The sequence below is a fragment of the Zalophus californianus genome, chromosome 2 (genome assembly GCF_009762305.2).
Source record: "Zalophus californianus isolate mZalCal1 chromosome 2, mZalCal1.pri.v2, whole genome shotgun sequence".
In the NCBI taxonomy this organism is placed as follows: Eukaryota; Metazoa; Chordata; class Mammalia; order Carnivora; family Otariidae; genus Zalophus; species Zalophus californianus.
Genome location: NC_045596.1, coordinates 1,047,349 through 1,075,104, shown reverse-complemented (window position 1 = coordinate 1,075,104; position 27,756 = coordinate 1,047,349). Strand labels below are relative to the sequence as shown.

The 27,756-nt window shown below is 57.2% G+C and overlaps 1 protein-coding gene across 3 annotated transcripts in view; it reads left to right on the top strand.

Moving 5' to 3' along the window:
• The window catches only part of LETM1 (leucine zipper and EF-hand containing transmembrane protein 1), a 36,764-nt gene extending 11,708 nt beyond the window's left edge, over positions 1 to 25,056 (top strand). For 2 of the 3 annotated variants that reach the window (XM_027598499.2, XM_027598501.2), the window contains 12 exons: positions 72 to 522; positions 5,437 to 5,580; positions 6,090 to 6,227; positions 6,962 to 7,165; positions 13,503 to 13,622; positions 15,082 to 15,213; positions 15,546 to 15,689; positions 16,270 to 16,389; positions 19,648 to 19,782; positions 20,699 to 20,889; positions 21,892 to 22,030; positions 23,267 to 25,056. In XM_027598499.2, coding sequence (XP_027454300.1) covers positions 72 to 522; positions 5,437 to 5,580; positions 6,090 to 6,227; positions 6,962 to 7,165; positions 13,503 to 13,622; positions 15,082 to 15,213; positions 15,546 to 15,689; positions 16,270 to 16,389; positions 19,648 to 19,782; positions 20,699 to 20,889; positions 21,892 to 22,030; positions 23,267 to 23,416 — 2,068 coding nt within the window. In that variant the 3' untranslated portion in view covers positions 23,417 to 25,056. The remainder of the gene's footprint in view (positions 1 to 71; positions 523 to 5,436; positions 5,581 to 6,089; positions 6,228 to 6,961; positions 7,166 to 13,502; positions 13,623 to 15,081; positions 15,214 to 15,545; positions 15,690 to 16,269; positions 16,390 to 19,647; positions 19,783 to 20,698; positions 20,890 to 21,891; positions 22,031 to 23,266) is intronic. The other variant, XM_027598500.2, reaches the window with a different exon arrangement.
• The last annotated feature ends 2,700 nt before the right edge of the window (positions 25,057 to 27,756 follow it).

The window sequence follows — 27,756 nt, the reverse complement described above, 5'->3', positions numbered from 1 at the left end:
TATGTGGTGCTGGGAGGGCGTAGGCAGTGGCTGGCTCCTCATCTCACTGTTTTCCTTTTTCCCTTTTCAAGGAACGTGCCATTTCGCTGCTGCACTCCCGTCCACCCTGTGCGCCTTTCCTTCAGAACCGATCCCCGTGGCTATTGGACTCTGAGGCCTGAGCGCGTGTGCTTGGCGGCCGGAGTGCCGTGGGCCCCCACCTCCACCAGTCTGGTTGTCTCAGGGCCACCGTTCCTTCCCTTGCGCTGCTGGCACTCGTCACCCCCGCTGGGCGATGACTCTGTGGTGGAGAAGTCCCTCAAGTCCCTAAAGGACAAGAACAAGAAGCTGGAGGAGGGAGGCCCTGTGTACAGCCCCCCCCCGGAGGTGGCCGTGAAGAAGTCGCTGGGGCAGAGGGTCCTGGACGAGCTGAAGCACTACTACCACGGCTTCCGCCTGCTCTGGATTGACACCAAGATCGCCGCGCGCATGCTTTGGCGAATCCTCCATGGCCACAGCCTGACCCGCAGGGAGCGCAGGCAGGTAATGGGCGCGCGAGACTTCCTGGTCCATTCCCCTCCTAGGTGCTTTAAAATACGTTTAGAGCTTTTTTTCTGCTACTTTTGGTTTAAAAACAAAACAAAACAAAACACAGAAAAACCAGCCTTCGACCCTATGTGAGACGCTGACGGCGGCACTGCCTCTCTGCCGGAGCTCCCGGACGTGTGTCCTCAGCTCCAGAACCTGCCCACTCACCTGCCCCCGCTGCCCGAGCTTCTGGTTCAGCATGGGGTGCACCAGCTCTCTCTGCCGTCCGCCAGCTCTTTTTTTTTTTTTTTTAAAGATTTTATTTATTAGGAGAGAGAGCGAGAGAGAGCATGAGTTGGGGGGAGGGGCAGAGGCCAAGGGAGAAGCAGGCTTCCCGCTGAGCAGGAAGCCGAATAACACGGGCGCCATCCCAGGACCCCGGGATCGTGACCTGAGCCAGAAGGCAGACGCTTCACCGACTGAGCCACCCAGGTGCCCCATGCCATCCTTAAGCCAGCTCTTAAAAAAGTCTTCCTGTTTTTCCAGGAGCCCAGACCTTCTAGGTCTCTTATTTTGTCTGAAATAACTGATGGTTACGCCGTTGACCTTTCTTCCCCTCTTGCTCCTTTTTTTTTTTTTTTGGTGAGTCCCCAGGGGCAGGGGGCAGCTTTACATTCTCAGCACCCTCAGATTCCCCAAGGAGAGGTGCAGTGATGTCTGTTCTCTTGAAGTTGAGCTTCAGAGGATCTTAGGAATTGGCTGTCGTGTATGAGAGTTACTTTGGCTTCTGATTTTATACTCGTTCTCAGGAACTTCATGGAGAACATGGGTCATTGTTTTAACTGGCTGGAGTGTCCCCTGAGATGCTGTTTTAAGAGGGAGCAGGTTGAGGATTGGAGGAAGGAGCAGTGGCATTGGGATTTCAGAATCATGCTCTTACTGCTCACTGGGTGTTGATTACAGTGCACACGTTAATGCTTTATGACCTGGACTCCCTTCTGCTCCTCCCCCCATCCCATTCTGCCTTGAAAGGTGCATGTGTTTGCTCCTTCATTGAAGACAGTGAAACTTTAAGAAAAAACAGAGTTGGAGCAGATGAGCCTGTCCCAGGGCGACGTCCCAGTGTGGACACGGGCTTGGCTGAGGCCGTGCATCCATCTGTGTTGCCAGCTTTAAGGAGAGGACTTGTGGAGCAATGCTTTTTTCCCTCGGTTTAGGGCCTTATAGGTACTTCGAATTTGAACAAAACGTTGGCAGTCCTGATAATTATAGAAAAGTGACTGTTAAATTATGTTTACAAAGGCGAAGAAATTGTAAAATAATTTGTGTAAGTGTTGTGTAAGCGGGAGGTACATTTGAAATGTGAATTTAAGGTCATTCAGCTGTTGGATGCTTGCTGATCGTGTTAAGTAGAGAATGACAGAACTCTCTGGGATTCCTGTGGGGTACAAGTATCTGGAGAGTAGTTTTGCCCTCTCACTCTGGGCCCCGTGGACCTGCAGTGTTTGGTGGAGGGAGTGCTTTCTGTGCCCTGTCACAGGAGATCTGGCTTACCCACGGAAATGACTCAGAGTGGCAGCGCCAAGTGTCCACAGTCACAGTGCGCATCTGTTGACGGTGTGTCAGGCGGCTGTGTGGGCAGAGACGGTGCCGTCATGGGCCTCCGTTCTTGCTCGAATTAGCTGCATGCGCTCTAGATGCTTCCAGGTCCTGGTTTTCCAGCCCGGCCAGTGTGCGGCTGACATCTGACGCAGACCTCTGTGGAGGGGTGCAGTTAGGGCCTGTTTGGCTCCCAGGGTCTCTGGGGAGATGGGGGGGGGCTTGATCCTCTGCCTCCCCAGTGTGCTCATGGCTCCTCCTTCCAGAGCTTTCCCTCCAAGTGCTGGCTTCAGGTGGAGCATGTTAAGAGTGCTGATGCTCACCATGTGGTGATGCTCTTAGGATGGTGAAATTGCTGGTCCATTCTTTGACACCAGGCGCGTGATCGAGAGTTACCGCGGTTTCTCTCTGAGGCATTATTTCCTGACAGTCTCTGGCTTTGTTAGACTGTTATCCACTCTAGCCTCTGCTCCCTTCAGTGTGGTGACCAGGTGTGGCAGGCGTGACATTTGGTCCCCCAGCCCTTGGCTTCTAACCGCCCCACAAGGAGGAACCAGGACTCCTCAGAGACAGCGCTCACCAACGGTGCTACGAGATGGGCTTGTATACCACGTTGGGTGGGCCTGTGTCGGAAAGTAAGGAAAGACTCGAAAGTAAACAAGGGGGGTACTTCTGGGGGTTGCCAATGTGGAATAAAACAATTTTTTTTTTCATTTCTTTTAGCAATATTGTATGGTGTCATATTTTTTGATGCTATTACAAATGGTATCTTTTATTGTGGTAAAATACACAATCTAAAATTACCATTTTAACCATTTTTACGTATGTGCCTCTGTGGCACCGAATACCTTCACATTGCTGTGAACGTCCCCACCCTCCATCTCCACAACTCTTCCATCTTAGCAAACCGAAACTCTGCCCCTCACGAAACACTAGCTCCCCACACTCTCCCCGGCCCCCAGCACCCACCATCTACTTCCTGTCCCTGTGATCTGACTCCTCTGCAGGCTTCATGTCACACAGCATATTCGTCCCTTGGCGGCTGGCTCACTTGACTCAGCACAGTGTCCTCAGTGTTCATCCAGGTGGTGGTAGGTGTCAGAGTCCCCTTCCTGTTTAAGGCTGAATAACACTCCACCATGTGGATTGTGTGTCCGTTTTGTTTATCCATCGGTCTGTCCTTCCATGGGCACTTGGGTTCTTCCATCTTTTGGCTCTTGTAGGTAAATGGAGTCTTTGAAATTTCAGTTTCCAGTTGTCCATTGCTAGTACAGTTGACCCTTGAACAACACAAGTTTGAACTGTGTGGATCCACTTATGCACAGACTTTTTAATAAATGTATAAACATATAAAAAACATACACACTACTGCAAATCTGCAAATGTACTTTCTCTTATGATTCCCTTAGTTTTTTCGGGGGGGGTCTGGCTTTATTGTAAGAATACAGCACAGGAAATGCATGTTCGTCGCCTGTTCGTGTCCTCACTAGGCCTCCTGTCAACAGGAGGCTCCTAGCAGTTACCTTTTGGGGGAGTCAAAATTTATACGTGGATTTTTGACTGGGTGGGAGGGTCACTGCCCCTAACCTCTGTGGTGTTCAAGGGTCTACTATATATAGAAGTACAACTGATTAAGATTTATTTATTTGAGGGGCGCCTGGGCGGCTCAGTCGTTAAGCATCTGCCTTCGGCTCGGGTCATGGTCCCAGGGTCCTGGGACAGAGCCCCACATGGGGCTCCCTGCTCCGCGGGAAGCCTGCTTCTCCGTCCCCCACTCCCCCTGCTTGTGTTCCCTCTCTCGCTGTGTCTCTATCAAATAAATAAATAAAATCTTAAAAAAAAAAGATTGATTTATTTGAAAGAGAAAGAGCATGCGTGCGTGCGTGCACGAGTGGGGGTGCAAAGAGAGAGAATCCCAAGCAGACTCCCCGCCCAGCGCAGAGCCCTACAAGGGGCTCCATCTCACTACCCTGGGATCAGGACCTGAGCCCAAACCAAGAGTTGGATGCTCAACTGACTGCCCCCAGGCGCCCCGGGAGTGTGGCTGCTTTTATATATTGGTCTTGTGTCTTACAGATTTACCAAAGCCCATTATTCTGGTATCTTTTGTTGTGGTAGGTTGTGTTGTTTTGTTTTGTTTGGGGGGGGCAGAGGGGGAGGGAGAGAGAGTCTCAACCTCAATAGAACTACTGACAAAAAAATTAATGGACAAATGTCAAAAACTACATCAACTTGAAGGATCTTTCCATGGTTGACTCCTGGACCATTTGAATATAAAAATAAAAATAGTAATGAATTGTAAACAAATGAAGAAATATAGGAATCCGTGAGATAGGTTCAGGTTGGGGGGTCCCTGCTCTGTGACCCGCAGAGTAGAGACTGGTTTGAGAAGAGCCAGATGAGTGCCGTCTAGGGAGAAAAGCCTCAGGTGTGTCATCCACAAGCTCAGGGCGCACACCGTCGAGGGCCCGGTGGCTCCTGACGGATAAGAGGGACCGCCAGCACTCGAGGAGCTGGGCTTCAGCGGGGATGGACCACGAGCCGAATCCTAAGTGTCAGATGAGGCTGAAACGAAGCCGTTTCTAGGACTGACGTCACTCTTCGAAAGCACGTCTAGTTCATGACAGTGGACACAGACCCACAGACACAGACAGTGCCTTTGGTGCCTGTGAGCCTAGGCAGTTGTGAGTGCAAACCGCAGTTGACTGGTCGTGAGCGAAGAGGAAGCTGAGCTGCCTGGGGGTGCAGCAGGGAGGGTCCGCTTTCAGGGATTTTTGATGATTTCAACTTGTGCGTTTCTTTAATGGCTTCAGCGGTAGTTGATTATACTGATGAAGCACTTGGATGTTTGTCAATCATTGCTATGTAGTGCAGGGTTAAGTCAGGCCATCTTGAGAAACACACAGCCAACGCTCTTCCTTTGTGCTGACTGTTTGGGGTGGGCGGCATGGCCACAGCCTTCCCTGGTGGCCCTTGCTGGTGCCAGCAACAGCCAGTCGTCAACCTGCTGCTCCCGTCCCGGGGCACGCAGGCCTGGTGGGCAGCGCCGTGGCTGTGTCAGGCTGTCTCTGCAGAGCAGGACCCCCGCAGTGGGCGGGGCATGAAGGGACGGGGGCCGCTGCTAGGGCGAACGTCCGCCCCTCCTTTCTGAAGGCTGTCTTCCGTCGTTTAGACACGGGAGGAAGAGCCGCCTTTGGGAGCAGTCGGCGGAGCCATCTGGGACTTCGCGCTCTTGCCAGCCCCTGCCAGGTGCTGCCTGCGGTCGCACCTCTGAGGGTCACGTGAGCAGTGTTGTCGCCTCACCCTTTGACCCCTTCGGCCTTTTCCCAGTTTCTCCGGATATGCGCTGACCTCTTTCGCCTGGTCCCCTTCCTGGTCTTTGTGGTGGTGCCATTCATGGAGTTCCTGCTTCCTGTCGCTGTGAAGCTCTTCCCCAATATGTTGCCGTCCACGTTCGAGACCCAGTCCATCAAGGTGACGGGGCATCGGGGGCGGCGAGCTCAGGGCAGGGCGGATGCGGATGTAGTTAGGTGGACATTCAGATGTCCCGTGTCTCCTTCGTAACTCAGCCATGCTTCTGGACATGCTTCTCTGTAAACGTGTTTTAGAATACGGTTTCTCTAGCCCAGCTCTTCAGGCCACAGGTTGAGGCTGTGCATGGGGGTAAGAGCCATGGACTTCACTCCACGCCACACAGCTTAGAAGCGTCACTGGCCAGCCCTGCTCCAAGAGGCCACACAAGTATCTTTTAAAACCATGAAATGGAAGAGAAAGTCTCACTGCGTAGCACCTGGGTCCTGGGTGGGAGTGAGTGCCATTCAGGGGGATGTGGCGGCACTGGGTTGAGGGCTACTGTGAACTCCGTGCTGTGGTTCCCATCAGGGGACTAGGAGCAACTGCTCTGACTGGTGCCAGCCAGGGAAGCTGTGGGGGGGCCGGGGTGCGGGCCAGGGGAGTGCAGTACCCCCTCTTTGACCTCACAGGAGGAGAGGCTGAAGAAGGAGCTGCGCGTCAAGCTGGAGCTGGCCAAGTTCCTGCAGGACACCATTGAGGAGATGGCCCTGAAGAACAAGGCAGCCAAGGGGAACGCCACCAAAGACTTCTCCGTGTTTTTCCAGAAGGTGCTGTGATGCCTCGGGGCCCTGGTGGCCTCAGCCCACGGGTCCCAGGTGCTGGTTAGAGCCTCAGGGCCGCCCCGTCTTATGTGGGGGCATGTCTCACTGGCTCACTTCTTTCTTCCCTCTGCTCTCCGGTACACGGCAAGCGTGGGGCTCCCCAACAGGCGTGGGCTAGTGCCGTAGGGGGTGTCACCAGGAGCCCCACCCTGGCCCTGTACTCAGGGAGGTCAGGCCTGCTCTCCTGAGAACTTGAACCTCGCTGGCATTCACCATTGTTTGCCTGTGTCTCCAGACTTTGCAGCAGCCCCAGGGCCTGAGGTAGAGTGTGACAGATGAGGAACTAAGACCCTGCAGTGGTGATGTGCTGGAGGGCCAGGCTTGGGGGCTGCTCCCCAGCTACATCCACAGTGGGGAGCCTCTTGCCAGCCAGCAGCCGTGGCTCTGCTGGCACGGGCAGGAGGGGGGCAGCAGGTGGCCACGTGCTGCGTGGAGGCGTCCTCCACGGGGAGCCAGTGCAGGCTTGCTCAGGGCGTGGAGCCCTCGAGGGGTGGCTCCCCAGCAGGAACATAATGACAAGGTAGATCCGACAGAGGGTGTGGATGGTCTGGGGCTCTTCAGCTGATCCTCCTTTGTTTCTTCACTTGAGGCTTGTGGCCCAAGTCCATGGGTGGTGCCGGGGAGCGCAGGCACACACACACGCCCCGCCCGGTGGCTCACCCACGTGATTGCTCCCGCAGATCCGAGAGACGGGTGAGAGACCCAGCAATGAGGAGATCCTGCGTTTCTCCAAGTTGTTTGAGGATGAGCTGACCCTGGATAACCTGACGCGGCCGCAGCTGGTGGCCCTGTGCAAGCTGCTGGAGCTCCAGTCCATCGGCACCAACAACTTCCTGCGCTTCCAGCTCACCATGAGGCTGCGGTCCATCAAGGCTGACGACAAGGTGAGCGGCCTGCACTTGCGGCTCTGCCTCTCCAGGTGCCTTAGGTTTCTGGTTGCAAAAGCAGCAGTGTCCTCACTCTAAAGCTCTGGTGGCCCTGTCGTTCCCAGATCGTGGCTCTTCGCCCACTCTGTGCCCCGTGTGCACACCCTGGGTGCATGTGCACGTTTGCTGCAATAACGCTGGAACCGTCCCAACAGGTGGTCAGTTGGCAGGACGTTAGGAGACCTGCCCACGTCGCTGAGTATTTGTTAGAAGGATGACTGGCAACGATTGCCTGTTTCATTATGTGGACGTGTCGTAACTGTTACATGGATGCATCATAACTTCCTAACCATCACTTTCGCTGATATTTTGCTACTCAGTGCTGTAATAAACATCTTTTAACATGGATTTTTGTCCCAGATCTTTGATAGTTTTCATAAAAAGAGTGACTACAGTTGGGGCTCCCAAGGGAAAGCAGGTGCCGGCCCACAAGCAGATTACTCCCAGGGCTGCGCTGAGCACTGTGCCCTCCCACCTGCCCACAGCCCAGGACACTTCTCTTGGGAGGAGCTCCTAAAACCGCCTTCTTGTCCTCCACTGGCGCTTCTCGCCGTATAGTCTCCGGTGTCGGGTGTTCCCACAGCTCTCCAGGCACACCTCGGAGGTGCTCCGTCTCCGTCCCTGACCCCTCGTGCTCCACTTTACGCTCCTGTCTGATTATTCTGACAGCTGTGGTCTGGAGGCCTTTGGTTTGTTTTCTTGGGTTTGTGTGTTTGCAGCATCCAGTTCTGCCTGAATGCAGACACATGTGTGGGAAGTTTCTGAGCTTCCGGGTATCACCGTCTTCCTCCGGGAGGGGCCCACCCGAGTGTCCTCTGCTGTGGAGGGCCCAGTCACCTGGGGATCACAGCCGCAGTCAGGGCCGGGCCTGCAGCCTGGCCGAGGCCCTTCCCCACAGTGCCGCATGTGTAGCAGGGCCCCGGAGGCCCCTCTGCTTTGTGAAGATTTTCTGCCCCACTCCTCGACTCTGTGCTGCTCAGCTGGAGTGCCTGACAGCAGGGTTGTTCCCCGCCCATCCTTCTCCCTGGGCGGCGGCCCTTGAGGCCTGTCTGCTCCAGCAACCTCTCGACTCCGGCTGTCATCTTCTCAGCCCGGCGAGATGTCTCTGCCTCTCAGCCATGGCCCCAGGTCTGGACTCTCAGCCTGCCCTAAAAGTTGGTCGAAGTTGCCGTGTCCCCAGTGGCTCACAGACGGGCAGCCCACACCTCCGTGGTTGCCTGGCGTCTCCGACCACGTGATCTCGCTGTCCCCAAGCCCTAGTTGCGTTAGCTTTCCGATGCTGCCTGCTGTGTATCGTGTGTGGTTTATCGCCTTTCTAGGAGCTCTCAGCAGGGGAGTGGGTTGGATGAGAACGGCTCCTCGTTGTAGCTTGAAGTAGCAGAGCATCACTGTGTTTCTGAAAGGATGAGAAGAAACCCTTTCTCCGGCGTGGTACAGGTCGTCTAGGAGCGTGCTCGGGGCACCCACCGCAGCAGAGCAAGGGGGGCTGCCGTGTGGCTGCCCTCACTCCCTGCCACCCCACCTGTGGAGAGGCAGCTCGAAGGCAGGTCGCCTGGGGTTGAGCCCTGGCCACTCACCTGCTCTGCGACCTTGGACAAGGCCTGTGACGTAGGACAGCGGCAAGACATCCACTGTTGGGAAGGTGGAATGGGCTTCCTTTCCCCTGGATGTTGATGTTAAGTGATAAGATTGTGAAGCCTGGGAGAAGACCCTGGGACCCCAGGACCAACCAGGTGGGTCTTTGTGCCTTGGGGCTGAAGAGGCAGCAATGAAGAGGTTGCTGATGTGTGCAGACTTTCAGAGCCCTGATGGCGCCCACTGGCTCCGTCGCTGGAGCCTGTGACTCCCGATCTCAGGGCTGTAAATTCGAGCCCCACGTGCAGGATAGAGATTACTTAAAACTGAAATCTTTTTTAAAAAGCAAACAAAAAACCCCCTAACAAAAGCCTGCTCTCTCTGGCCAGAGGACAGGAAAGGGGCTGCTTCGCAAGACAGAGGACTTGGGACAGTAACTGCTCTACTCCAGGAGATACCGGAGAGACGCCGTCACCCCTCCATGTGCACTGCTGGCTGAGGCCTGAGACCTCCACCCTCTTCAGGATGTCACAGCTGGGACGGTGTCCAAGAAGGCCGGCTGATGGTGCTGAGCTGCCGTCCTTCCCCGGGGTGCAGTGTCCGTACACCAGCAGGGGCCAGGGCCTTCACTTCACCTAACCACTCCCAAGCCTTCCCCTGCGCCCCACTGGGATGGTGTCCAGAGCCAGGTGGGCTGCCTACCCCTCCTAGCCCAGGAGGTATGGGGAGCCCTGGTGGAAAATTAGAACTCGAATCCCCACTACCTCAGCAGAAACAGAAGTGCCTCCCCCGGGGCTCAGTGGAGGCTGAATGGGGGCCTGGCAGCAACGAGCCAGCACCCTACCTATTCCAAACTGTGCCACGGATGTCATTTGTGGGTGTAACCAAGAGATAACACAGAGAAGTGAACCATTGAAAGGAGCTTATGACTCACATTTGCCCTAGAAATGGGGGCATAGCCCCCACTGAGGGCCAAATGAGACCTTGACACACCTGGGGACCAGAAAGCAGGAGCGAGGGAGGACCTGGGACCTGGCCTTTATTATCGGTGCGGTAGGAGTTAGGGGTGGCTAGCCGCAGGAAGTGACACAGGGCTCAGGCTTTGTGGTTGGAGGGTTTGAAACCAGATTCTTGCATTCCCATGAAAGCCAGGCCACGGGGGGATCTAAGCCATGTAGGCTTGTTAGTTAGGATCAATAGATGCCAGATCATCAATTGCAAAATCTGTAAAAGTTGGTTAGAACATCACTCACCACTCCCATGCCAGAGTGCTGTCCGAGGGAGCCAGCTAAGATCGAATATTGAAACAAGATCCAGAATCTCATTTTTAACACCCAAAACATCTGGGTTTAAATTGAAAATCACTCCTCATGTTAAGAATCAGAAGGCTCTTGGGACACCTGGGTGGCTCAGTCGGTTGAGCGTCTGACTTCTCAGCTCAGGTCTTTATCTTAGGGCTGTGAGTTCAAGCCCTGCTCTGGGCTCCATGTGAAGCTTTAAAAAAAAAAAAAAGAAGAAGAAAAATGGAAGGTTCTCAAAGTGGGTAAGCAAAGGCAGCCAATGGAGATAACAGAGATGTGAGACCCAGAGGACGGTTGTGAAGCAGCCCTTGGATGGCCACAAGGAAGCATGGTCCTGGCAGAGAAAACGAAGAAAAACCAAATGGGATTCTTTTTTTATTTGAAGATTTTATTTATTTATTTTAGAGTGTGAGCAGGGAGGAGAAGGGGAAGGAGAATCTGAAGCAGACTCCACCCTGAGCACGGAGCCCGACCTGGGGCTCGATCCTGCGACCCTGAGATCACGACCTGAGACGAAACCGAGTCAGATGCTCAACCGACTGAGCCACCCACGTGCCCCACAAATGGAAATTTAGAAGTGAAAAATAAAATCCAAAATGAAAAGCTCAGTGGATGAGCTCTATAGCAAAAAGGAGAGGACAGAAGACAGTGAACTTTTAAGATAAAACAGTAGAAATCACCCACCTGAACATCTGAGAAAACAGTTTAAAAAAATGAGCAAAGGGATGCCTGGGTGGCTGCTCAGGTCATGATCCCAGGGTCCCGGGCTCGAACCCCATGTCCCTGCTCGGTAGGGAGCCTGCTTCTCCCTCTCCCTCTCGCCCCTGCTTGTGCACGCTCGCTCTCTCACAAATGAATAAATAAAATCTTAAAAAAAAAGCGAGCAGGGTTTCAGCCGCCTGTGGCACCAGAGGAAAGCATCTCACATACTTGTCAGGTTCTGGAAAGAGAGGAGGGAGGGCAGAGCTGTGGGAAAGTGCTGGAAGAAATAACAGCTGAACTCTTCTCAGAGTCAGTAAAAGACCTGAATCAGCAAATTTTAGAAGCTGAGTGAACCTCAGGTGGGATCCACCCAGAGAAATCACGTGAAGACACATCATCGTCAGACGAAACAACACTGAAGACAGCCGATTTTGACAGCAGTGCGTGAGGACGGCTTCCGGCCCCCAGGGAAGGTGCTCCTCAGAACCTAGAGGCTGGAAGCAGGGAACGGTATTCTTCACGTGCTGAAACCCTGTCAGCTCCGAGCCCTGTTCCCAGTGAGAGTGTTCTCTAAGAAAGGGGGGGTCAGGACATTGGCACCGGCAGATCTGCCTCAACCTAGAGGAGGACCTCCCCTCGGAAAGGCCACAGTCGACCCTGAACAGTGTGGGGTTAGAGACGCTGGCCCCGCACCTCCCCCGGCGCACACGAAACCTGCGCGTGAATTTCCTTTTTAGTCTCTTTATCCACAGCTGAAGCGGTGTTAAGAGCAGGGAAGGCATTTGCCGGTGCGGTGATGTGCTGGGAAGGGGCTTACCCAGAGGCAGTAGAAGTACACCGGGGACGTGTGCAGAGCTGTGTGAGGCTCGCAGGCCCGCCTTTTATACGACCCTCGGCTCCGAAGTGTTTCAAGTTACGTTCCCAGAAAGAGAAACAATGCCCAAGACAGGATTTGACTCCATTAAAACACAACTGAAGGGGGGCGCCTGGGCGGCTCAGGCGTTAAGCGTCTGCCTTTGGCTCAGGTCATGATCCCGGGGTCCTGGGATCGAGCCCCGCATCGGGCTCCTGCCCGGCGAGAGGCCTGCTTCTCCCTCTGCCACTCCCCCTGCTTGTGTTCCCTCTTTCGCTGTGTCTCTCTCTGTCAGATAAATAAAAAATCTTTAGAAAAAAAAAAAACAACTGAAGGGAGCTCCTGCCTCTGTGTCCCTCAGGGGTCAGCAAGCAGGTGGCACAGCTGGGCCCTCTGTGTGTGACATTTGACCCCCAAAAACCTACCTGCTAAGAGCCTGCTGTTGACCAGAAGCCTTACCGATGACATAAACGGTTCTCGAACACCTGTTTTGTGCATGATATGTGTTATATGCTGTATTCCTACAATAGAGTAGGCTAGACAAAAGAAAATACTACTAAGACTGAAAATACTACTAGGGCTGTCCTGTGTGGAGAAAGCCCGAGCGTGCGTGGACCTGCACACCTGAAGCCGGTGTTGCTCACGGGTCCGCCGTGCTAGGAGGCCTGGACCACGAAGACAAAAGAGCGTGGTAAATCCAGTAGACCTCCTTCTCGTCCGCCTCTAACCAAGTGCCGTGGCCGCATCGGAAACGGCTGTGTGGGGTGGCTCTCCGTGGAAGCAGGAGACACTGCGATGAGTGTGCCGTGAGGGGGACAGGTCAAGGGGCATCTGGCGGCCGAGGTGTCATCGCTGGGCCTGGGACGGGGATGTGGACGGTGAGCAACCACTGCACGTACCACGCAAGCACGGGACACAAGTCCACGTGGAACCACGGAACCCACAGGAAGATGGGGAAATGAAAACAAAACCCAGCTTTTCCATAACAACCCCAGACTGAGAAGACCCAGCTGCCCTCGAGTGGGAGAGCGGTTAAAGCAGGTTGGTCTCCGGCGCAGCGCTGCCTGTGGTTAGGGAAGAGCAGGTGCACAGGTCTCCCAGGAGACCCCAGAGTCGTAGCTCCCCGTCCAGCGGAGACGAGGAGCAGAGGAGTGGTTGCCAGGGGCTCAGGAGGGGGGAGTGTGTCTGTGAAGCACGCGGTCCTCGTGGGGACGGAAGGGTTTCCTGCTTGGTGTCTTGTCGCTGTGCCGGCTACGACTGTCAGCATCGTCTGTGCGGCGTTCCCCGGGGGAGGAACCCCGTCTGTCATGTCTGCATGTTGACCTACAGTCATCTCAGAATGGAAAGCTTACTTCAGAGACGGGGGGTGGCGGTGCTGTCTGCCTCACAGGGTCATTTGAGGCTCGAGTGGGGCTGGCTGAGGGGCCTCTGGCACGAGAACTCTGGCGCAGTCTTCTCCCTTGGGTCCCTGTGAGCTCGGGCGGAGGCCAGGACACCTCTTCAGAAGGTCGGGAACGCACTGCTGTCTGTCCTTCCTCCTGTGCTGCGGACACTGAGAAGCCCTGGGTGGCTGGAGGGCCGTGGGGGGTGGGGAGGGACGCTGGGGTGACCGTGAGGCGGGGGGGGGAAGGGGCCGTCAAGCGCAGGGAGCAGGGCCTGGGCTGAGGTGGGGTCCTGGCCACTGTGAGCCTCCCCAAGGTCCCCACCTTCTGTCAGTTCTGGTCCCTGCAGACCCGAAGCTGAGGCCTTGGTGGTGCTGGCTCGTCTTGTGCTTGGCAAGGCGTGTTAGGAAAGTGTCTGACAGTGAGACACCATAACCCTGGAATGACCTTTCCACGTGTACTTAGTTGACTTTCTTTTACAGCTGATCGCGGAGGAAGGGGTGGACAGCCTGAATGTGAAGGAGTTGCAGTCAGCGTGTCGGGCACGAGGCATGCGGGCCCTCGGTGTCACAGAGGATCGGCTGAAGGACCAGCTGAAGCAGGTGTGTGGCTCGAGGGCTTCCCCTCCATCCGACCGGCATAGATGGGCTGCTTGTGGAAAAACTCTCCCCAGACTCCGGTGGCAGCCGGGCCTGGACGAGGGTGCCTGGTGACCCGGTTCTGTAGTGTGCTCACATAGCCGTGTTCGCGGCTCTGACCTCTCTCACGTGCTCTCGGCTGATGGTAACATCCTTCCTGCCCCACTCTGGTCCTGTGTGGACAGATGAGGACGAGGTGAACTTCCCTTAAAATCCCAGTATGACTCGTAACTGAGGCCAGGGACCTCTGGGTAAATAGGACCCAGGCCAGCCCATCCTGAGTGTCTCTGTCAGCTGCGCCTTGCTTTCTCCAGCGGCTCAGGGGCCCTTGGTCAGCATCCAGAGGCCAGCGCGGCAGCCGGCATCAGTTTGAGTAGTTTAGAGGTTGGAGAAGGGACATTTCACGGCACTTGAGCTGCAACATCAGAAGACCTAACGCATGCCCAGTGCCAGCCGGCCCCCCTCCAGCTCTGCCTGCAGGACCGGCTCCCTCCCCGGGGGTTGTCCTCCACATGTAGACAAAGGTGTGTCAACACCTGCTTCCCTTCTTTCAACACAAGTGCTGTTTAGTGTGCAGTCCCCCGGCGGAACCTTCTCCATGGGCTGAGTCCCTGTGTCTTCGCGGGCATGCCCAGGACTGTTGGCAGCCTGCTTTGAGCACAGTCGGGCACGTGTGCGTGCAGGACACTGTTGGAAATCAGAGTGTTTGGGCTTTCCTGGCCACGTGTTCTCCGTCTCGTGTCCGCTTCTGTCCCGCGTCCAGTTTGTCCAGACCTTTGTCGTATCTCCCTGGTCCGTTTGAACACTGTCTTTGTGTCACGAACATCCCCCCAAACAGCGGCTGGCCCTTACGAGGCTGGCAGAGCCCTGAGAGCCTTCTGAGCCCACAGGTACCACCCTTGCAGTGTCTGTGGCGCTTGGATGTGAGGAGCTTCCAGGGGTGCCTGGTGGCACCATCAGCGGAGCATCCGAATCTTGGTTTTGGCTCAGCTTGTGATCTCAGGGTCATGAGATCGAGTTCTGCGTCAGGCTCTGTGCTCAGCAGGAAGTCTGCTAGAGATTCTCTCTTCTTTTGCCCCCTGCCAAAAAAATGTAAAATTAAATTTGAAAAGTAGCAAGTGAAGAGCTTCATTAGCAGAGAGAGTGGTTGCCTCGCTCCATGCTTTCACGACCCTGGGGGCGTCTCGGGCCCGGTCGGCTGAGGCGGGCGTCAGGTCATAAGAGGTGGCAGTAGGTGGGCCCTGTAGAAATTGAGGACTCTTGTTTTTGGGAGAACTTCCTTGAGTGATCTAGTGCATCCATCTACTAAAGTCCCCCTCCCCCATCAAACCAGAAGAGAGGAAAATTCCAGGGTCCAGGTCCCAGGAGAGGCCGATGGGACGCGGCCAGCAGGTGAGTGTGTGTCTTCAACCCCCGATTGCAGTGGCTGGAGCTGCACCTGCATCAGGAAATCCCAACGTCCCTGCTCATCCTGTCCCGGGCCATGTACCTCCCAGACACCCTCTCGCCCGCCGACCAGCTCAAGTCCACACTGCAGACACTCCCGGAGATCGTGGTACGTGTTGCCAGGAGACCGCTTCTACGGCTCGCTCTGGAAGGGGCCCTCTCGCTTCTGGGGATGCGCGCCTCCCCCCCCCACTTCTGTCTTATCGGTCCTTTCTCTGAGTATCGAGGGCTCCTGTGACAGGTGCAGAAGGTGCCCCTAGGCTGCCTTGCAGCCTTTCCAGCAGACGGGGTTCCTGAGTGCGACCCCAGGTGGCGTTCCCGCTCGGCAGTGTAGGTGGGCGGGGGTGCTGCACGGGCCTCTCTGGCCGCGGCCAAACCTGCTGTGCCACCACGAGCCCTTGGGCCGCAGGCACCTCCTTCACAGGTGTCCCCTGTCTGTAGGCAAAGGAAGCCCAGGTGAAGGTGGCCGAAGTGGAGGGTGAGCAGGTGGACAACAAGGCAAAGCTAGAGGCCACGCTGCAGGAGGAGGCAGCCATCCAGCAGGAGCACCGGGAGAAGGAGCTGCAGAGGCTCTCCGAGGCAGCGGTAAGCAGCCGGCAGGTCCGTGCGCCTGCCCAGGCAGAGCGGGGAGAGCCCCACAGGGCGTTGGGACAGGCTAAAGGCTGTCTGCTCCAGCTTTTCTAGAAACTCCTTGTGGAACCGCGTCTGGAGGGCCCTGGAGTCCGTCTCCTGTTTTCTGCCCGGGGGACAGGACTTGGCTGGCCTTCCGTGGTCTGGGTGCCAGTCCCCCAGCACGGCCGGCTCGGCCGATGGACTGAGTGCCCACATTCTCTTTGGGCCCCTCGGCCCAGGCGGTGGGTGTGTTTGCTCTGCAAGTCGTGGGGCGGCTTCGTGCAGTTGTCAGGGGAGGACTGAAGATGGAGTTTGATGCTGGTACTGCGTTAGGGGCCTCCGTGGACCGGGGAGCGCAGCTGCGCCCTTCAGAGTCCTGCAGTGACGGCTCGCGGGGGTCACCCCCCACATGCCGGCTGCCGGTCTTTCAAACTTGCACTGGCGCACAGCCGGCCTGTTGACATCGCGTCCTCGGTCTGTGCCGGCGCCGATGCTCTAGGATGGTGGCCGGGGCGCCAGGTGACACTGAGTCAGCAGTGGCCTTGCATTTCAGAAGGAAGTGGAGCCCGAAGTGGCGGCAGAGGCTGCGGCCGAGCTGCAGCCCAAAGTGCCCGAAGTGACCCTGCCGTCAGAGGCCCTGAAGGACACGGCCCCTGTCCTAGAAGGCTTGAAGGTAACTGCGCACGCACACCCGGAATGCAGGCCGCGTTGAAGCCCAACAGGAGGGTGAAGAGGGGGCTGGCTTGTGGGGCGGGGACTCCTGAGGCGCTGTGGCCAGGCTTAGGGTGACAGCAGACGGTTGTGGGGTGCGGAGGGTGATGCCGCAGCTTGGAGATGCTCTCGGGAGGCCCACTGTGCTGTGACAAGAGCAACCTGCGCTCCGAGCTCTGGGCCTGAGCGCCTAGAAGGCTAAGGTGCCCGTGGCTTGTTCCCCCGGGCCCTCTGTGCTCCCAGTGGCCGGGGATCCACACCTGAAGGCAGGTCTCCAGGCCCCTTCCTGGCCGGGCTGCACGGTGGGGAGGAGGGGCGCTGGTGTGACCCCAGCCTGATGTGCTGGGCACTGTAGTCACATATTTCTCCGGGGGGCCTTGCTGTCCTGGTGTAGCCTGCCCCCGCCCCCCAGGACACCTCCTGCCTTGAACTCCCAGGTGTCGGGTATGGGAAATCTATGTAGACGGATGGCAACGTTGGTTTGGCAGCTGGAGTAGGAGAGAGACCAGGGCTGCAGATTCATGTTGGGTGAGGGGGGTGATTTCAAGTGAGGTCCTGGAGGGCTTGGAACACGGTGGCCTCCATGTTCAGAGGTCGGAGGAGAGACGAGGCTGTGGAGGGACAGCTCATGCGGTCCCAACACGTCGACACCTGGTGGGAGGTTGTGTCCCGGGGAGGGTGGGCCTCGTCGGGGGTGTTGAGGGCCAGGTGGGGGAGGCCTGAAGACTGACCCCTAATGGGGAGGGTGAGGTTGTCCGTGGCTTGGCAGGAGCAATTGTGGGGCAGAGCTGGAAGAAAAAGCTCCCCTGCGGGGGTCTCAGGGTGGAGCTGCCAGGAGCTGGGGGGGGACGCCAGCCTTCTCCAGGTCCATGGGGGAAGGAAGGAACCCACCCCGCAGGTGGCGGGGAGAGCGGGGTCTCAGACAGGATCTAGACTGTTGTTGCGAGAAGCCTCGGGGTAGCACCTCCGAGCGGGTGCGGCTGCCGAAGACGGTCTGTCATCCTCAGAGGCCGTGTGTTTGCATGGAGGACAGTGGGTGGAACAGTGAGGAGGGAGGCCAGGGCCATCCTGGAAACAGATACATGCTGGCATGGACACATCAAGGAGGCTGGGAGGAAGAGGGTCCCAGGAAGCTGGGGCTACGCTGGGCTCAAAGGGTGACCCAGGGAAGGGTCAGGGTCATTTTTAAGGGGGTGCAAGGCTGGGACACAGCTGAACAGAGATGGAGCCTGGCTGGGCCCATGGAATGCAGCTCGGGGAGAAGGGGCACCTGTCATTAAATAGGGCTGGGACAGTTGGCTTTCTTCACGGAAACAGATGCATCCCATTTCCAACAGATTAACGGCCTAGATGTGAAAAGGCCATTTAGAACTGTCAGGAGATGGGGCGCCTGGGTGGCTCAGTCATTAAGTGTCTGCCTTTGGCTCAGGTCATGATCCCAGGGTCCTGGGATCGAGCCCCATGTCAGGCTCCCTGCTCGGCGGGAAGCCTGCTTCTCCCTCTCTCACTCCCCCTGCTTGTGTTCCCTCTCTCGCTGTGTCTCTGTCAAATAAATAAATAAAGTCTTTAAAAAAAGAATTGTCAGGAGAACTAAGGACTGCTGAGGATTTCTTAGCAAGAAGCACAGACCTTTACAAAACTGACAGCTAAGAGTCTTTGTTCCCTGGAAAGTTAGCGTAAGGGGTGGGAAAAACGAGTATGTCTGTCCCCGTTTGCAGTGCAGTCCCGTAGGTCTCAGCTGTGCTGAGCGTCTGCTGGGGGTGCACAGAGAACCCGAATAGCTCGCCTCTGGTAGGGACACTGTGCTGTGGCTGGAAGCGTTTCCACAGAGAAAGCCAGGCCCATGTGGTGTCACAGGCCAGGTTCTGGTGAGATCCTTCCAGTGAGACACAGGCTGCGGAAAGCCGAAGAGGGGGGACCGTTTCCAGCTTGTTCTGAGATGAGTGTTAGCTGATGCCAGACCGCTAGGAGAGAACTGCACAACCGCCTCTTTCAGGAGCACAGATGTACAAATTCTTAACAAACTTGTGGCAAATCAGATGCAGCCGTTCTGTAAAAAGGCTAACACATCTTGATCTCATGGGTCTTGTCCAGGGAATACAAAACAACAGTCAGTGTAACGAGCATAGTAACAGAATGAAGAGAAAAACCACGTATGAGCATCTCGATAAACGCAGAAAAAGCACTTCACAGAATCCAGCATCTGCTCCTGATAAAAAAAGAAAATTTCTCAGTGAGCCAGGAGAGGAGAACGTTCTCAACCCGACGAAGAGCCTCTGTGCAGACAGCTGCAGCTGGCTGGGCCCCTGACGGCGGGGCGCTGGTGAGCGCATCTGCGCTCACTGCTTCTGCTCAGCCGTGTGCCGAGGTTCTGGCCGGGACCATTAGGTAGGAAAAAGAATAAAACCACACAATCAGAAGGAAGGAGCGAAACTGCCTGTTTGCAGAGGATGTGAGCCGCTAAAAACGAGTGCTGCTTCTCTGTGCTGGTGACGAGTAGTCAACTTGGAATTTCAGCGTATCGCTGACCGTCCCCTAGAGTGAGCCACTTAGGGGTGAGTCTGAAAGTAGCCACATCAGCGCTGTACGCCGGATGCTCTGGTGGTGTTGAGGTTAGCACGAACGAATGTCCTGCACTTGTGGATGCCGGGGTCCTTGTTGGTGAGGTGTTCACTCTGCAGCTAGTGTATAGATTCAAAACCATCACGTCCCAGCAGGCTTTGTGTGGAAATTGACAGGCTTATTCTAAAACACACGTGGAAATTCAGAGGAGCTAGGATAGCCTACGGTACAGGAGCTGGTTTGGCCTGTGCTCAGGACGGGCTGCTGTCCAGCCCCTGGAGGCACAGAACGACACGAGCGGGGCTCCGAGTGAGGGGGCAGACGGCGTCCTGTGTGCACGAGCTCCTGGCCTGGGATGTGCTTGTGTGCCCTGCCGGGGGGCAGCTCTGAGCTGGCCTGGGGACAGAAGGGTTTGGGGTGGCCGACGGGGCTCCGTCAGGGGGTGATGGTTTCCCGGGCTTGCGTGTGTGTCCGATACGCACGTGGCGGGGGTGCCATGGGGGTGGGGACGGGGACTGCGCACGTGTCCGCTGGCCTCTGCCCCGCGTTGGCGGGAGCAGGCGGTGTGGACAGAGGAGCTGCCGAGTCCCGGCGGGGGGTGGGAAGGCAGTGATGATTTTCCTCCAGCTGGGTTTCCACTGGGGTGCTTGCTTTGCAGGAAGAGGAAATAACAAAAGAGGAAATCGACATACTCAGCAACGCCTGCTCGAAGCTGAAAGAGCAGAAGTCATCCCTGACGAAGGAGAAAGAGGAGCTGGAGCTGCTCAAGGAGGATGTGCAGGACTACAGCGAGGTGCGCCGCGGCGTCTCGGGGGCGCCCTCCGCCTCCTCCTGGGCCGGGCGGCAGTCTCTGCGTGGCTGGGCCGCCGTGCGGCCGGGCCCTTTGCTCCTGGCTGCTCGCCGTGGCAGTTCGTAGGCCCGTGAAGGTACCAGACCTTGTGTCTGGTCGCTTGATAAATGGAATCCTAGCTGCGGGCCTAGTTCCCCGAAACGCTTCCTTCTTACACACTAGCTCTTTTCATTTATTATTATTTCTTTAAAGGAAAACCTGTGTGTTTTATAAACAGTACTTCCGAATCTGATTTAAAAGAGCTGTTTTGGGGCGCCAGGCTGGCTCGGTTGGAGCGTGTGACTCCATCTCAGGGTCGTGAGCTCAAGCCCCTCGTGGGGTGTGGAGCCTACTTCATAAAAGAATTATGTTTTCATAGATCTGTTGGGAAAAGATGACTAGTTTTGAGATTGGTAAAAATAATGAACCATTTTCATGGCAAGCCTGCTGCCATGGTGGGTTCTCCGTTGGAAATTAGGTGTTCACCAGAAATACTGAGCCCTGTGCCTGGTGTCCAGCCCCACCTCCCATTGCTCCCTGTAACGCTTGCTCATGGGGACGATCGTGATTGGGGATTAAGAAGGCACTTTCTATTCCTCGATTCTTTCATCCATTTATTTATTCTTTTAACAAATATGAAGAAAGATGAGGTTTAAATAGATGCCATTTCCTTTGCTACAGAATCAGTATTTGAGTTTGCAAAAATAGGAGTAATTTGTGTGAGGGATGCAGATACGACTCTGCAGCTGTGTCCGTAACCTGGAACTCTTTACCTTTGGGTTAATTTAACTACTTTTACAAGGTAAACAGAGTTGTATGGTTCCTTTTTATTTTATTTTTTTTTTTAAGACAGTCTTTTATAGCTGAATAATTTCGTTAGGACCTGCAAGAGATCAAGAAGGAGCTTTCCAAGACCGGCGAAGAGATCTACGTGGAGGAGTCTACAGCCAGCAAGAGGCTGACGAAGAGGGTGCAGCAGATGATCGGGCAGATAGACAACCTGCTGTGCCAGCTGGAGGCAGACCAGCAGGCCGGCAAGCCAGGCCCCACCCCTGAGCAGCAGCCTGCGGGGTGAGTGTGGCGCCGACGCCGGGCGCAGGGAGACTCGGGGATGTGCTGACCTTGAGGTGCACATTTCTCAGCCATGGTTCCCGACCCCTGACCTTTGACCCAGCAGTTCCAGCCAGAGCCCAGCCGCACCTCAGTCTCCACTTGTCACTAACCATTTTACTGAAGGAGCTCTCGGGGTCCTCTCTCCTGCACACGCACACACGCACACACATGCACACGCACATGCACGCACACGCACACTTTGGCCACTGTCAGGACCATACCTGTGGCTTGGTCCAGGTTGGACCCCCCAACCCTCACCCCCCAGCCACCGTAGGCCACACCTGTCCCCAGACTGCTATCAAGCTTGCCCTTCGTACGTTCGTACATAGGATTGCAGCTCCCCTGGGAACCCCTGGGCCCTCCCCTGCTGCCTCTCTCTTCCTGAACCCCCTGCACACAGGCGCTCAGTGACAATCCCCGCTCTGGAGGTTATTGTGTGAGTGAGGAGCTGTCAGGCTGGTGAATGGTGCTCCCCTGGGCTGGGCACTGTGCTCTGAGTGCCCGCATCTCCAAGGGGGCAGGTGGGCTGGCTGCAGGCTTCCTGCTGTCCTCGGGTCGGGGGACCTTCACCCCCAGACGAGGTTTGTGTCCTTCCTGAGTTGACCTGCTGTGCTGTGTCAGCCCACCTGCCCTCATTGGTCAGAAGGCAGCACAGCCGTACTCGGCCCTTACCGCCCAGACCACGGCACACACGGGCCTGAGGACCACTGCCCGGGAACCGTGGCGCACTCTGTCCTGCTTAGCGCTGGAGAGGCGTGCTAGGGGGCAGCACACAGGGAGACCTGGCACCAAGTGAAGATTTCTGGTTTTGTGTCCGGGTTGGATGGGCATTCCCAAGGGCAGGGGCCAGGGAGCTCTGGAGGGAGCAGTTGCCTGGGTCAGGGTTGACCCATAGGAGGCCTGGTGAGGCTGTGGGTGTGGCCGTGCCACAGACAGGCTGTGTCCCGCCCCAACCCCCAGGGAGACTGTCATCAGCATCACCGAGCTCATCAGTGCCATGAAGCAAATCAAGCACATTCCAGAAAACAAGCTCATCAGCTTGGCCTCCGCGCTGGATGAAAATAAGGATGGGAAGATCAACATCGATGACCTCGTCAAGGTGAGCTGTGGGGCTGGGTCGGGGCTGCCTGGCCCAGCCAGTGGCCGTCTCTGGGGGTGGACGTTTTCCACGTGTAGCCCCGTCTCTGCCCTCACACCAAACCCTTGTCTCGGTGTCCACCTAGAGCAGCCCGTCTGCATTTTGACTGGACACTTGGCCTCTTGTGGCCTCTGGTGGGGCCATGGTGTGGTCGGGGGATGCGGCAGCGGCAGGGCGCCTGGGGGCAGACCTCAGGGGCGGGAGGAGTTGTGTCCGGCCGTCCTCCGGGCCAGGCTCCAGCAGGGGCCGCCTGAACCCTGAGGGGGCACCCAGGGGAGCACTTGGGTCCCTGGTGCCAAGATTTGGGCAGCCCAGGAGACTGGGAATGGGATTCTACCTTCGTAAGGAAGTGTCTGAGGGGAGAGCACCTTCATGGGTGTTTGAACAGTTTCCAGTCTGTCCATCTGGTTGGTGATTTTTCTCATGTTTACGAAGCATAGCTGCTGAGTGACTGTGGTCCACTTGAAAGTCAAGGCGTTACCTTTGCCAGCAGCAGAGGCTGGGAGGCCCAAGCCCACGTCAGCTGCCCCTTCCCTGGGGCCCCTTCCATGGTGTGGATGGTAGCTCAGATGCCCTTGCCCTGCACGCCTGGATCTTCTGCCCTGGTGGAGTCTCGGGGGCGAGAAGTTCCTGAGGAGCTTCTGTCCAGGGCAGGCCCCCCCGGCCGTGACCGGGGACGCAACTGGGGACCCGCCCCCGCATTCTCCTCCCCCCACCCCCACATCCTCACACAGCACACATCTGCTCTCTGAGTCCCTCTTCGTCGTAGCTGTTTTTTTTTTTTCTTAAGATTTTTTTACTCATTTGAAGAGAGAGGGTGCGAGCACACATGCACAAACAGGGAGGGTCAGACAGAGAGGGAGAAGCAGACTCCCCGCCGAGCAGGGAGCCCAACATGGGGCTCGATCCCAGGACCCCAAGATCATGACCCGAGTCGAAGGCAGACGCTTCACCGACTGAGCCACCCAGGCGCCCCTGCCTCCTAGCTTTAACCTGGCCTGGGGCTTTGGAGCCTCTTGGCCTCCTGGGGGTGGATGGGGGCCTGATACTGGGGAACCAGGGCCGCTGCAGGACCCCAGGGGCCCTCCTGCCGGGACGAAGGAGCTGGGTTCCATCTCCCCTGCGTGCTCTGCGGGGAAAGCACTGCGTGGGGGCAGGGCCACCCCTGAGCCCCTCGTCCCTCTCTTGTGTGCGTAGGTGATCGAGCTGGTGGACAAAGAAGACATCCACATCTCCACCAGCCAGGTGGCCGAGATCGTGGCCATGTTGGAAAAGGAGGAGAAGGTGGAGGAGAAGGAGAAGGCCAAGGAGAAGGCTGGGAAGGAGGCCGCTGAAGTGAAGAATTAGGGCCCGCCCCACTCACGGGCGCCTCGGGGGGCCCCTCCCACGTCGGCCTCCGCCCCGCAGCACCGGCTGCCGGGCCCTGCTGTGCTAGAGACGGCTTTGAGGTGATTCTTAGTGACAGTCTAGTATTTTGTCTGGAATAAATCAGAAACTTCCATAATCAGGTAATTTTTAATTTCATCATTCCATGAAGATTCATTCAGTCTGGAATCCCCAAACCCTTTCAGGGAATCACGTCTGGACTCACAGTGGCACGGTGTTGCCGTGGCCCCAGGCGTGGTGGCCACGTGTGCAGCCCGCCAGTGGCCGGGGGGTCGTGGCCGCACACGGGCCTCCTGGCTCCAGAGCTGGGCCCGGGCCAGACCGGGACAGGAAGGTGCCTCCTTCCCTGTGTGGGCCGCACCCTGCTGGCTCCTGTCCCCGGAGGAGAAAGGACCGGCCGTGTGGACTCCCCGTGCCCGCGGAGCCTGAGGCATGCAGATGGGAATTAGAGAAACACAGCGCTCCTTGGCTCTGGAGAAGACGTGCCCGTTAGTCTGCGGACTCGGATTCCTGACCACCAGTCAGCCTACATGGCACCTGTTCACGCACAGTTCCAAAGTCGTCTCTGGAACAACGCGGATCCCATGGCCTCTGAAAACCACAGTTCTCTGACAGGAACGGGGTGCCTTGTGCAAGTCCCCTGTCGTGTGTGTCCGCACTTGCCTGGTTTAACCTTTGATGTTCCCCTAACCCTTGAACCAGTTAACTAGTACAGACTTTCCACACACCACCGCATGTCTGACCTGTGATAGCTGACGAGAGTTACGCTGGGAGGGGTACTAATGAAGCCCTTGGAAATTAAGCCTTTCCACTCAACTAATTGATCATGCTGTTGTGGCTTTTAGAAAGTTTCCCACTTTGGGTTGTCGGCACCTTGTCACCCCCGTGGGTGATGGGAACGGATTGCGCTGTGTGTCCAGGGACGGCGAGGGGCGCTCTGAGCGCACATACCCCTGCCATAGCGTTGCTCCCAGCCCCTCCGGACCAGCAGGCCAGTGGCTGCACTCCTGGTCCTGTGGTGGGGGCTCTGAGGGGCTTTCAGAAAGGCAGCACCCTGGCGGGGGGCGGTCCAGCACTCAGGCTTTGGAGTGTCGGGCTCCCCTGGCGCACCCCGGGGGCTGGAGCAGGGCGGCCTCCGTGGGCTTGGCGTCCGGCCACCTCAGCACCTGGCGGCTCAGGTCGGGGGTGCCCGGGGCGGTGGGGGAACAGTGCTGCGGGCTCCGCTCTGTCGGGCTCGTTCTTCAAAGTCTGGGGCCGTTACGGGCGGGAACGTTCTCTCTGGGGAATGCAGGCCCCGGCTTGGAAGACCTGGGAACAGGGTGGCCAGGTGAGCCAGGAGGGGAGGATGAGGGCCCAGATGCTACACTTGACCTTAGCCAAGAGACCGAGGAGCGATGGGCTGAGGGCCCAGAAAGGGTGGCTTCTAAATTACTTGAAAATTTTGACTCAGCCGTTAAAGAGGAAACTTGACGAAATAGGAGTAAGATTATGTATTCTCAAATGTAAACCTTTGTAAAGTAACAGTTGGATTCTAAAGGGTTTTTATTTCGATTATTTGAGAAATATATTTTAGATGCTTAATTAAAATATTTATGAATTACCTTACACTTCCGTGAGTGGCGGGGGTTGAGCCGTAGGAAGTGCGCGTGTCTATGAGCTTTGGGCCGCCTGTGGGCCCCGCGGATGGCAGTTGTCTTTGTAGTGAGGGGTGCTTTGGCGCCCCATCAGCTGTGCCCAAATCCTTTCTTCCCCCTCGCTGCCCCGGCCGGGTGCCCTGGGCATCCCCACAACGCGGTCACTGGCACGGCCGGGCGCTCCCGCCGCACCGCCCGCCTGTCCGCGCCCTCCAGAGAGCCGCTCGCCCCCGGATGCTGCCGGGCTTGTCGAGGACCCTCGGGGCTGGCCACGCTGCCAGTGGCCCTGCTGCAGGCCTCCCCCCTCGGGGGCGCGTGGGATGTTCCTGTCCTGAACCGTTCGCTGCAGCTGAGGGTTGTGTCCAGGTGCACCGCCGGCAGCAGACCTAGAAATCAGTTCTGTGCCGTGAGGTTTGCAGAGGCACCTGGGCCTTGACCGCTGCTGTCAGGCGGCTGCTCCCGTGGCCTTTCTGCTCTTCTTGAGGAGAAGAAGCCTGTGATGTCGACACCTGCTTGGAAAGGAGACAGGAGTTCTTAGCATGTGCTTCATCCTGCGCTCCACCTTTTAAACACCCACTCTTTTAGTTGGGATTTGGGAAAACGGTGTGTGGCTTCTGGAGCCCTTTTGGAATATCAAAACCCAGACTTTTTAAAAGTGAAGGGCACTTTGTAATTTTGCAGAATAACATCCAGGCAGTGGTTCTCACAGTGGTGCCCTGGGCCAGCTCCACCTGAGAAACCCCCCACCAGCTGTGTACAAATGTCTTTTTTTAGAAATAGTGTTTTTATTAAAATGCCAAATTAATGTTCCCGTAACACTCAAAGTAAGATTTTTGAACCATGTGGCACATCAGAAGTCAAGGTGGAAGCTGACAGAATTGTTGGGAGTGTCTGCTTTGGGCTTCAGGGCCCTCTTCCACCTTCACTGCGGAAGGGGGTGGCACATGGCCCTTGGTGCGGCTGTGCCACCGTGAGGCCAGGTTCCCGACGGACGTCCCACCTTGCGGAGTTCAAGCCCATGTGGCCTCAGGTGCACACTGGCTTCACGTCCCGTCAGACTGTGCCCCCCCAGCCTGACCCCCGTGCGGTGGCTAGACCTTCAGGGTGATGTACGGAGAAGGGTTAATAAAGCACTGTTGTGATGACCTGTCCACCGTGCGGTGGTTGCTTTGTCCAGACTGGTGAAGGGGGCCGCTGCCCGACCTGGCAGGCCTGGGATCCCAGCTGAAGGACCACCTAGGAGGGCCCCGTTCTCTTGGGAAAGACTGAAGACTCCTGGCAGTGGGGACGGAGCTGCCCAAGGGCTGTGCGCTCCACTGAGGGGGTCCCGGATGATGCAGGGGCCCTCCCTGCCCTGCAGGCTGCTCCCCAAAGCCTGGACAGGGCCCGGAGAGCCAGCTCAGGGCTGCCTGCACTCTACCCAAGTAGAGAGCTGAGCCCCTGCAGGGAGGGCCCCCAGGCAGCAGGGCAGGCACAATGATGCCCGCCCCCGTGCCCCCCAGCTCCCTCCAGCAGACAGACCACCCCACCCTCCCACCCTGAGCCAGGTGACCTCCACCCTGTCTCAGGTGGCCTCACCCCTTCACTGGCACCCATCTGCGTGGGGCGCTGTGTGGGATCCCTCCACCTTTGCTGAGTCCGGACACCCTGCCTGAGGGCCACCCTCACTAGCATCCCACCTCAGGGAGGCCAGCCTTGGCCACGTTCCCCTTGCCCCGTAGGTCTTGAGAGCTCGGACGCGGCTCCAGAACCACGTGGGAGAGGTTATTTTTGGGGGTGCAGGTGTGGGGGGAGGCTGCTGGGTCTCAGCCCTTGCCTTCCCCCTGGCCTGGGCCCTGAGCCGACGGCTCCTGTCCAGGTTCTTTGCGGAGCCCTGGCAGGCACCCACACGCCATCGTGGGAGTCAGTGGCCGGGGACAGTGGAGACGGGGGCCGTGTAAACCTGCGGGTGATAGGAGGCCGGGGCGGGAGCCTGCCTCTCGGCTCCACAGTTCAGAAGGCCACAAAGAGACCCCAGGGCTCTGGGGACGCTGATCCGGGAGGGCGCCGGGGGGTGGGGGCAGGTGGCTCTACAGTCCCAGGGAAGGGGTGCTCCTGAGCAGAACGAGGACAGAATGAGTATGAAACACCGAGAATTGGTTGTAAACGAAGATCCCGCCCCGTGGCGGTCCTCAGTCTTGTCTGCCCAGCTGGTGCAGACTCCCACCAGGAGAGAGAGGCGCTCCCCAGTTTTCTCAGGAGGGCGTTCCATCCCCGCAAGGTCTTGAGGGAGGATTTCAGCTGGTGGGCCTGGAAGCTACCTGTGCTGCTTCCCAGACCCCGGGCACCATTCCCTGGGGCAACTGGGGGTGAGGGCTGCTGGCCATGTGCCCCTTGCTCTGCTCCCCGCCCCCCCACAGCGTTCCTGCCCCAGATGCGCACTGAGCAAAGTCTGATGACCTCACAGGAGCACCGGCATATCCAGAAAGCAGGACCTTCCAACAGGACATAGCTGTGCCCCCCCCAAAACTCCGGGAAGACGGGAGAGGGCCAGGGGCTATTCTGGGCTAAGGAGAGACGCCAGATGAGGACCTGATTTAAAACTGCGCCACTGTGGTGGGGGCGGCTGGCGCCCTTCCACTCGGCCGGCCTGCAAGGGTGTTCAGTGTGGGGGCTGCGACCCTGAAG